The sequence below is a fragment of the Protopterus annectens genome, chromosome 10.part0, assembly GCF_019279795.1.
Source record: "Protopterus annectens isolate FY-2018-M chromosome 10.part0, PAN1.0, whole genome shotgun sequence".
NCBI lineage: Eukaryota > Metazoa > Chordata > Ceratodontiformes > Protopteridae > Protopterus > Protopterus annectens.
In genome coordinates, this window is record NC_056744.1 from 1,655,112,293 (window position 1) to 1,655,124,248 (window position 11,956).

The window sequence follows — 11,956 nt, forward strand, 5'->3', positions numbered from 1 at the left end:
TGCTGCAGAACAAAGAAATGGCAAGTGATGGTATGTTGTAACTGCAAGACTTTTGCTTCATATTCATTCCTTTCTTTGTTACGTGTACTGCTAGATTATTGCTTTCTTTTGAATTCTATTCGCTTTTTAACCTGCTAAGTCCATCAGGCAAAAGTGCCTTTTTTCAGGGGAGACCAAGAAGCACTGTCTGATTTAGTCACCTTAGAGCCACATTTCATAGAAGTAAAGACCGAGGAAATATCAAACCCAAGACTACAGGATAAATCTCATTAGCAGCATGTAATCTGAGCACTCTGAATTGTGCTGCCTGACAGATATTTTACTATAGATGTTTTCAAGGCTAGATTGGTGACATACAAGTAGTAAAGACTTTGTGACCACTTCAGATGATAAGTTCCCAGATTATGGGTTATTTTTGCTGACCACATATACTTTAATACAAAGTTGATTTTAAAGGGGATAAATGCAGTGTTTTTAAATATTTTTCTTGTATGTACCAGCCATAAGCCTTATCTCAATCAACCAGGCCTATCTTTCCCAGCTAGGGCAATCACCACTTGTGGCAGACAAGTTAGAATGAAAAAAGTTTTGCAGTAAAGCTTTCATAATTAGCTCCAAGGAATATGAGCCCCACTGATGCAGATTCAGCCTCTCATATTTCATGTGTTACAAAACAGGCTAATGAAGTCTGGTGATAACGTCGTAAAAGCATGCATTTTCAAATAGAGTGTAAACCACTCTATTACATGGACCTGATGAAGCTCGGGTGAAAGTGTTCCCTTAAATATAGTTCTATAGTTGTATCTCATTTTGTGTTATGTTTTGTTTATTAAAAATAAAAACCTTTTAATTAAGAATGAAGTCCTACAGACTGTTGAGCTGGGAAAACCCTCCTTGGTCTTTTAGGAATATTCAAATAAGGGAGTAACCTCTCAGCTTTGGGATTGGCTTTAGTTTTTCTGTCTCCCAGATTTTCCTCCAGTCAGCTCCCCTGGACCCTCCCACCATTAACTGTAATACTCTTTAAATAACTAACCTCTTGACTGTAATGTATTGGAACAAGAACACTCATCCATGTACCTACTTAACTGAAAAAGCTACTTGAAACTTCAACAAGGTGTCTTTATTCCTCCCACAGGGAGGGTATCAGCAAGAGACAGTCTTCTAGATCTATTAGCTGGACTAAGCCTTTATAATCTGTCACTCTAGGTAGCCATCAGGACTATGTTTTATATGGCCCTAACACATTGATGACAACATACATGCTTGTAGATGTGAGGATATGCAGTGCCTTCGCCTGATTGTGTGCACCTTTTTTTACACACACCCAATGACTGCTACCATGATGTTGCAGGCAGACCAAACACCCATCCTGATTGTTACTGCCTGTAAGATACCTTTCCTGCACTAACCATAGGTGCGACCCCCTATCATATCCTTGCTAGCTACAGATATTCTTTCTAGCTATGAATGCCCTAACATGATTCTGAAAACCACACCTCCTATGTAAACCTAGTGGAATCTCTCAACATTCATCCTAACACCACACTTACGGGTGACTTCAACTACCTCCTCCATAAACTGGGAGACTTGTATGACCCATAATTCACTTGCTCAGAGGTTTTTGGACTTCAGTGGAAACACCCTGGAGCAACTATTTAGCTATCCATCTAGAGATAGAAATATCCTAGATCTACTACTCACAAACATGAGGGGATGCTGCTCCCTCACATGCATTAACTCCTCCCTGGTAAGATCTGACCACAAAATGATCTCATTTAGTATAAGAACTAACCTAGAACTACAATCAAACTCCAAACCTGACAAAAATAAACCATTGTCTTGGATCCCTAGCATAAATAGGCTGTTCAACAAAGGGAAGAAAATCCTCTCCAAAGCCAAGAAGGAACAGACAAAACAGTGCAAAAAACTACTCACTGTCTAACCACACAAATTAGCGAGCTGGTCAAATCTGCCAAAGCAAACATTGAGGAAAAGATAGCCTTCCATATGAAAATAACTATAAGTTTTTTTTTAAATTATGCTTGTAACCTCAGGGACAATGCTCAACAATGTGCCGAGTTAATCATGAATGGCAACATACACCCAGCCTAAAACTATAGCAAACTTGCTGGCTGACAAATTCAGTTCATATCCCCCCATCAAAATCCTATCACACTCAAATAAATACCTGCAACCATCCCTCTATTGGTCATTATGAGGGAACAGGCCCTTACTGCTCTCACTAAAACTAAAATCACAGCCTTCATGGGCCTTGACAACATTCTAGCATAAAACAGAATCTGTTAGGGCCACTATAACCACAGCCTTCAGATGAACTGTATGCCAGAAGAATGAAGGACTGCAACGATTGTCCCTCTGCACAAGGTTAGCCCATCAAATAACCCAGGAAACTACAGACCCATAATCTTGACCAGTCTTATCTGTAAGTCCATGAAGAGAATTACCATGGACTAGATCAATAACGACATAGAAAATCTCCTTAAACTAGACCAGACCCAATTTGGCTTTTTCAAAGGGAGGTTTTGTCTGCTCAATATGGTGGACTTCCTCAAGAAGGTCACTAGGGTCATGGAAGAGGGTAAAATGGTACACACTACTTCTATGGACATTTTCAAAGGAATCCTAGATAAACTTCCTGCGTTAAAAGGCCTACATCATCATGTGGCTCACTGACAGGGTTGGGACCCCTCCTGTTTGAGTTTCAGTTCTCTGAAGTGAAGGACAATGTTATCGGCCTCTGGCTCACCAAGTTTACCGATGACTGTAAGCTATCCTCTAATTCACAAATGATGTTGACATCCAACAACTAAGCCTATAAATGACAAGCAACTGGTGCAAAAACCATGATCTGAGACTAAATGCTAAAAAATGCGTAATCATACCCTTTGGTAAGTCAGATATCCCTGCAAGTTATATTGATAGCACATCCCTAAAAGTAGACCCAGTGGTGAGAGACCTAGGAACACAGTTATAATGACCTACATTTTGACCACCAGGTAGCCAGTGAGGAAATCCTTCTAAGTGGCTCAACTTACAAGTAACGTTATGGCATCAAGGTCCAAGGAAGTCATAGTAACATTGTACTCGGCCCTCATCAAGCCCATGATCAAGTACAATGCACCCTCCTGCATGTACATAACCAGGCTCTTACACCAGTTGGAGTGGCCCCAGAGGCTTTTCACTAAAAGAATATAAAGCATAAGACACGTGTTTTATGTGGACTGATTAAAGGCCCCATCTATTCAGTCCGTCTCATATTGTTTATTGAGAGAGAACTTATACCTGACCTACAAGTCATTCTCCGATCCATCCCTGATGAAAGTACTACATATTTACAAGAAATATTATGCAAGTGCTACTTGTTCCATGAACCTTATTTGTGACTCTAACAGAATTTGCTGGAGAGACAGATTTGTATCCCAAAGGCTACCATGTCTATATAGAATAAACTTCCAATCTTTGTGAAACAAAGTGCATACTTCACTCTCTTCAAAAAGAATTTGGATAAATGGATGGGAAACTAAATTCACTCCCAGGGTACTGCCCATGTCCCTTATGGACAGAGGCAGTTCATAAAAAGCAAAATAAAAAACCTGTACGCTATGCCAAAGTCACAGTAAGCTTCAAAGCACAAACAACTCCAAACGAAAAGCAACAGGACACTGCTGTGTTGATAAAATGTAGATAAAATTTAATCCAACATAGACAGATAAAACACCAGGTAAGCACTTTCGGGTTACACCCTTCATCAGACAAAGATACATTCTTCAAACAACATTTTTAAAAGATGAGACAACCAATAGCATCTAGTGAAAAAAACGCCTATTTTGGAGGGTGGGTTTAACTGGAATGACATAATTTAATCCTGGTATCCTGTGTGCCATAAACTCTATGATCCATCTTGATTCAGCCAAAGCTGTCTGATGTTTTACATCACCCCCCCCCCCCTATTTGTCCGATGAAGGGTGTAACCCGAAAGCGCTTACCTGGTGTTTTATCTGTCTATGTTGGATTAAATTTTATCTACATTTTATCAACACAGCAGTGTCCTGTTGCTTTTCGTTTGGAGCAGTTCATAAAAAGACTCAGGGCTCCAACACCCAAAGACCCACTACCGCGATATTACCCGATCACATATATGGGGAATTAAGATGCAATATTGTCATATCCTGGGTGTTATTGGCTAGCTTGTAAAAGCTCTTGTGCCATTAGCCTAGAAATCACTTATGAACCTCTAATATAGGACTGCAGTATAGCAAATCATTGCTGTCCTTCTTCAGGGTGGGAAGCCAGTGTTGGCCAATGAGTCCCTTCCTCCCCTACTGAGCACCTCTGCCACCTGAAATGCTAATCAAAATTAGCTTGTGCAGGTCATAGTTCAAGATTTACCCTCTTTACATCAGAGAACCACACAGATCTACAAATTGCAGTGATTCTTTCTAGAGCTGTGAAGAATGAAGTTGATGTTTATGACACTGGAAAAAAATGGAGAGTAGGTGCGAAACTGCTTTCCTTAAAATGGTGTTGATGGTGGGCCATCTAAAAAATCTTGCATAAAAAACCTCTACTGATTACTGTCTCACTTATATTGGTCCTGTATGTGATAGGTGCTGTAAGACTCTCCTTGAAGTAAGATAACATTTCCTTCACATTTTTTTGAATAACATTGCATAGTTCCTGCATTCATGCTCAAGATCTAATAAATGAAGTCATTACTGTTTAAATATATTTAGGGTTTAGTAACAATAGAGTACAGTAATATTGCAAAGGCAAAATTAATCCACAGTGTAATAAAACAATGAAAGTACATGTTGCTGTGGGTAAAAGATTTAACATACATGCTTGTGGCTGAAGTTTTTTGGGTCTCATTATGTATGTGGGCTACAAAAGATACCCTAGATGGAAAATACTATGCTGATTGATTATAGTTTGATAGATTTTAGTCTTATATGCAGTAGCTGCTGCAAAAAAAATTACTTAGAAAAAATGATATTGCTTCCTGAGTCTGAAAAGGCATGTCAGGAGGCTACAAGACCTTAAAACATGTTTTAATGAAATTCTTGTTAATCTAGCCCATGTGGAGCCTGTCAATGCATACTCCTCAACTGTCCAGATTTTCCAGAATGTCCAGATTTTTGCCTCATATTTTTGGTGTGTTCCTCATAAAATTTGTTGTTTTCTGGCAAATCACTGGGATAATCTGAAGAATGAAGTCACTAAGTAATGACATACATTTGGGTTTCAGACTTCAAACCCTTCAGAAAATGTATGTTAAAACAAACCCTGTTACTCCAACAAGTTTTTAAGTTTATGAGCAATATTTAAAATCTGTCCCTATTTTTGGGCCTTTGACCCCCCCCTCCCATTTTGTCAGGCTTTGTCCACCTTTCTTGCACTAAGAGGTTGAAAGGTTTGTGTAAACGAGTAAAACAATCTTGTGTTGATAGCTGCTTCTCTTCTGTCAATAAAACCTGGAGACTTGAGTTGAGATCCATATCTTTTATTATTGGTGGATGAGTGCTTTTTCATACAGTAACAAACCAGTAAGATGCGGAATTTTATACAGTTGGGATTACTCGGGGTGGGGCTTAAGACTAGAGGAGGGCTGTAATTGGACTGAACCTGTCTTACATCAGACTGGGTATTCGGCTCCCACCTAACTAGAATGGGTGGTATGATAGGTCTAAGCCTGTCTAGCATCAGATTGGGTGTGTGGCTTTTACCTAATTAGCATGGATTGCTCTTTCAGCTACCCAGACATGAGCAAGTCTATCCTCTTGTGTTCTTATCCCCAAAATAAGTAAACAAAAGAAAAAATAACATTTTAAAATTTTAGACCACAATCAAGTGTTTATCAAAATTCAGTGTACAGACTGAAAGCAGTTTCAGGCACCTTCATCTGATCCATCATGCTGAGAAAAATATGTAAAAATGAGCACATAGCAAAAGCTCAAAAAACATGCAACAGCAAATGCATACAATTTTTTTTTTTTAATTCCAGCATTCTGGTGCTGGCCCGCTTTTATGGGCCTAATGACCCATTCATTCAATTATAGAAGTTAACAAAGCACTGACAACAATACTTTGTTGAAAGGATATTGACAGTGATAGGTAATGCAATGGTTTACACAGAGAGATGAACAGGGGGAGAAAAGATATATGAATGTGTATTAATAAAGTTGTATTTCTGTAATTCACTAAGTAGATATTAAAGTATGAGGCAGCACAGTGGCGCAGCGGTTAGTATCGTCCCCTAACAGGAAGAGGTTCTCTGGTTTGATTCTCTGCTGGGGTGTCTTCTGTGCAAAGTCTGCATGTCCTCCCTGTGTTCGTGTGGGTTTCTTCCGAGTGTTCTGGTTTCCTCCCACATTCCAAAGACATGCATTAGGTGGATTGGACACACTAAAATTGGCCCTAGGTGTATGTGTCTGGTATACCCCCCAAAGTGAGGAGGGTCGGGAACCAGGCAAGTAACGTGATCCTGTAAAATGATGACCACTACAGAAACAATGAGTGCCCAGAGAGTGCTCATTGCCTCATGTGCTGTAGGGCAAAAAAGGAACTGAGAGAGAGACATGGAAAAATAAATTTAAAACTGTTTAACCAATTAGCCTATATCAACAAAGCAAGTACACTTTTTGTTCTTTGAACATCATTTAGGACAAGCAATGAAGCTTTAAAAGTTCCAAGTTCTTGTTGATATTTGACTTCTGTTGGTAAGTGATTCCATGTCAAAAGGCGGTTTTACCCAGAGCTGATTTTAATGGTGGCCAGGATTTTTGTTTCCTTCCTGGCGGCAGCTTAGTGAGTAGTTGTGTCCTCTGATGGGAATCTTGTGCTTTGGGGAGTTTTGTTAGTAATCATTCCTCTGCATTTTACAAAGGAGAGAACTTAGCAATGGCACAGCTCTGGAAGGTACTGGAAACCAATTGGATCCCTTTAGAATTTTGCAGTGGTACTTGTGAGGGGCAGCTAGTAAAACAAATCTCCACTACTACGCCTCCACAGTGAAAAGAGCCTTTATACACTGAATTACTAGCAGAAGTAGAAATTGCACCAACAGTGTTTTTCTGCAGGAAATGAGATTGTGGGGGGGGGGGACTAGAAAGTAAAACTGTGAGTTTAAACTTCATTCACTTTACACTCAGTCAGGTTTTAGGTAATATATTCTTACTGTTACTATGTTTGGTCATTTATGTTTTACCTTTTGTAAACAAATCCCAGCAGTTTGGGGTATATAACATCATAAAATATTTCACAACCATGTATTATTGTTATAGTAAATGACCAGACGGTAAAGAGGCTGTTAGTAGTGACAAAGCCAAATGCAAAATTTAAAGTGAATAGAAAAAGAAATGGATAAAAAATATTTGCGTTAGACGGTGACTAGAGTCAAAAAGAATCAGGAGACATATATAACCTGTCTGTATTGGATACTATAGGAAAGCAATTTAACAGCAAAACCAAGATTCATAGTGAGCATGGGGAGGATTTGTTATACATCTGGTTAAAGAGGTAATGTTATGTATAGACAGTTGTAGAAGAAGAATAATGTAATAAAAAATGAGTCACTCCAAGGAAGAGAGAAAAGCATAAGCAGAGTGCAAACTATAAAGCAAGTGCCTTAGATTAGCTAAAATAGCAAATATGTAAAGCTGAATGTGTAGATGGACAGCAAGGTGAGAAGAATGAAATGTGTGCCATGTGGCAGTAATACAACAATCTGAGGCACAAATGAGATGTGTGCCCTGTGGCAGTAATACAACAGTGTGAGGCAAGAATGAAACTTGTGCCACGTGCCAATAATGCAACAATGTGAGGCACAAATGAAATGTGTGCCATGTGGCAGTAATACAACAGTGTGAGGCGAGAATGAAACATGTGCCACATGGCAGTAATACAACAATCTGAGGCAAAATGAAATGTGTGCCATGTGACAATAATACAACAGTGTGAGGCGAGAATGAAACGTGTTACGTGCCAGTAATACAACAATCTGAGGCACAAATGAGATGTGTGCCCTGTGGCAGTAATGCAACAGTGTGAGGCAAGAATGAAACTTGTACCACGTGCCATTAATGCAACAATGTGAGGCACAAATGAAATGTGTGCCCTGTGGCAGTAATACAACAGTGTGAGGCGAGAATGAAACATGTGCCACGTGCCAGTAATACAACAATGTGAGGCACAAATGATATGTGTGCCATGTGACAATAATACAACAGTGTGAGGCGATAATGAAACGTGTTACGTGCCAGTAATACAACAATCTGAGGAACAAATGAGATGTGTGCCCTGTGGCAGTAATACAACAATCTGAGGCACAAATGAGATGTGTGCCCTGTGGCAGTAATACAACAGTGTGAGGCGAGAATGAAACATGTGCCATGTGCCAGTAATACAACAATCTGAGGCACAAATGAGATGTGTGCCCTGTGGCAGTAATACAACAGTGTGAGGCAAGAATGATACTTGTGCCACATGCCAGTATTGCAACAATGTGAGGCACAAATGATATGTGTGCCATGTGACAATAATACAACAGTGTGAGGCGATAATGAAACGTGTTACGTGCCAGTAATACAACACTCTGAGACACAAATGAGATGTGTGCCCTGTGGCAGTAATGCAACAGTGTGAGGCAAGAATGAAACATGTGCCACGTGCCAGTAATACAACAATGTGAGGCACAAATGAAATGTGTGCCATGTGGCAGTAATACAACAGTGTGAGGCGAGAATGAAACATGTGCCACGTGCCAGTAATACAACAATCTGAGGCACAAATGAGATGTGTGCCCTGTGGCAGTAATGCAACAGTGTGAGGCAAGAATGAAACATGTGCCACGTGCCAGTAATACAACAATGTGAGGCAAAATGAAATGTGTGCCATGTGGCAGTAATACAACATTGTGAGGCAAGAATGAAGTGTGTGTCAAGTGCCAATAATGCAACAATGTGAGGCACAAATGAAATGTGTGCCATGTGCCAGTAATACAACATTGTGAGACAGTATTTAAGCTAGTGTTTTGCTCTGCTGAGGGGAACACATATGTGACTGGGGAAGAATAAACAGCTGCTCCTGAATAACAGGTTGTGATAAATAATGAGTCAGAATTGTTTAACAGCAGTGTTACTAATAGAAGGACAAAAAATGTCACAGAAATCCAGGAGATTTGAAAGTTAAATAGTGTACACCTGATAGTTTGATGAACGTAGCTGGCAAATTTGTTTCATTGTTATACTGATAATTAATCTTTTTTAGGTATCAGAAGCACTGAATCCAGCCCGAGTTGCATTTGGCAACCATCACTTTGGACACCGCAGTTTCAGCATCTGACAGAGAACCTGCAGCAGTCTACACAGCCTGGGAAGGGCAACAACAAGCATCATGTGACTTCTGTAACACAACTTCATGTGGGAGAGAACTGCATCAAGAACTCTGAATGTGACATGAGTAACGATTGCACAGAGAAGAAACTTCATGTGGGAGAGAACTGCATCAAGAACTCTGAATGTGACATGAGTAACGATTGCACAGAGAAAAAACTCTATAAATGTACTGAGTGCAGTAAGTGTTTCTCACAAAAGCGACACCTCCAATACCATCAAAACTTTCATATGGGGAAGAAACCATACAAGTGCCCCGAATGTGGTAAGTGCTTCATATGGCCCAGTAGCCTTCGAGAGCATCGTGCCACACACACACAAGAGAAACCATTTAAGTGTACTGAATGTACTAAGTGTTTTACACAGAGGCAACAATTAGAATACCATCAAAATTCACACAGAGGGACTAAACCATATAAATGTTCTGATTGTGGTAAATGTTTCACACAAAAGCGGCACCTAAAATACCATCAGAATTCTCACGCAGGAAAGAAACCATATAAATGTGGTAAATGTGATAAGTGTTTTGCATGGCCCAGTAATCTACGAGAGCACCATGCCATTCACACAAGAGAGAAACCTTATAAATGTACTGAATGTGGTAAGCGTTTTACAAAGAAGCAGCAGCTAGAATGCCATCAGAACTCTCACACAGGGGTGAAACCATATAAATGCACTGAGTGTGGTAAATGCTTCACATGGCTTAGTACATTTCTAGAGCATCGTGTTATTCACACTGCAGATAAACCATATAAATGTGTTGAATGTGATAAGTGTTTTGCACAAAAACGACAGCTAAAATACCATCAGAGTTCTCACACAGGACATAAACCATATAAATGTACTGAATGCAGCAAGTGTTTCTCACGTGAGAGTAGTATGATACGACATCAGTATATTCATGTAGAGGAAAAACCGTATAAATGTACTGAATGTGGGAAGGGCTTCACATGTCTTAGTAGTCTTCAGTTGCATCATACCATTCACTCGGGAGAGAAACCGTACAAATGCTCTGAATGCACTAAGTGTTTTGCACAAAAAGCACGGTTAAAACTTCATCAGAACTCACATACAGCAAAGAAGCCATATAAATGTGCTGCATGCAATAAGTCCTTTTCAGACAAGAGTAATCTGCAACGGCATCAATACACTCACATGGAGCAAAAACCATATACATGTACTGAATGTGGTAAGAGTTTCACACAAAAGGAGCAACTAAAATGTCATCAGAACATACATACAGGGAATAAACCATACAAATGTACTGAATGTAGTAAGTGTTTCACATATCTCAGTAGCTTTCAGCGGCATCATGCCACTCATACCGGGGATAAGCCATTTAAATGTACTGAATGCAGCAAATGTTTTTCACAAAAGGGTAATTTGCTACAACACCAACAGACACACACAGGAGAAAAACCATACAAGTGTACTGAATGCAGGAAGTGCTTTTTACAGAAGAGCAGCCTGCTGCGGCATCAGTACATTCACCTAGAGGAAAAACCATTTAAATGTAATAGATGCAATAAATCATTCACATGTCTCAGTAGTCTTCAAAGGCATCAGACCATTCACCCAGGAGGGAACTAGGGTCCAAATGGAGAGATGGAAAAGTAGGCTCCGAATGGAGAGATGAAAAGTCAGCAAGCAGAGGAGAGTAGTATTGCTGAAACTGAATTCATCCTCAAGTCTTGGTGAGTACCTTCGCAAGGTGAACCCTGTTTTCAGAAAGTCTCACCAAGGTGCCATTGATATACAGACTGTATTTATATAGCATATATCATGGACAGAAGTAGGACAAAAAGTAAAAGAGATAGCTGGGTGTACAAGATCCAGGATAAAAAGTGTCCAATCCTGGTAGGTGCACTGGTGCCAAGACTGAAAAAAATGACAGTGCAGAATCCTCAAAATATGGAAACATTCCTACAATGGGGCCAGGCCCAGGGGGAGGTGCCCCCCCCCCGTTGTAGGCAGAAGTAGCAGTCCACAACTGTCACAAAAACTGATGGGCCAAAGAGGAGCCATGAAGATGATAGAGTGCACTATTAAGTATAAAAAAGAAATTGTGTATTGTTACTATTATGAAAAAAGCCCAGAATTTCCAGTCATAAGTTATACAAAACGATTAAGACAGAAATTAGAGGAAAGAAAAATACTTCCGCAAGAAAAATTGTCAGAAGCTTCAAATGAAACTTTGCATACATTAATACAACAGATTTGTGAAAAACAGTATATATAGATCAAGAAACCTTGATCTGTTTGGAAAAAGAAGCATCTGTTGAAGTGCGAAAATATAAAGAACAAAAGCTAGAGATATTTGAAAAGTATAAAAAAGAAATATGGACCTGGGAAAGAAGGAGAGATTTGATATGATGCAGTGTTTATGCAAAGGAGAAAGCCAAGTTAATCAGTATAAAGAAGGCAACCCCAAAGATATTCAAAGAGAAATACAGGCAAAGGTATCTGGATATGGAAAATTTCACAAAAAATATAAAATGGAATGTAGAAAAGAAGATTAGTAAAGTAGAAGTTAAAAAAAATAG

The 11,956-nt window shown here is 39.5% G+C and overlaps 1 protein-coding gene across 1 annotated transcript in view; it reads left to right on the top strand.

Moving 5' to 3' along the window:
* LOC122813855 (oocyte zinc finger protein XlCOF6-like) overlaps window positions 1–11,255 on the top strand; it is a 72,712-nt gene extending 61,457 nt beyond the window's left edge. The window contains exon 5 of the mRNA XM_044086393.1: window positions 9,289–11,255. Coding sequence (XP_043942328.1) covers window positions 9,289–11,003 — 1,715 coding nt within the window. The 3' untranslated portion in view covers window positions 11,004–11,255. The remainder of the gene's footprint in view (window positions 1–9,288) is intronic.
* Window positions 11,256–11,956: the final 701 nt, after the last annotated feature.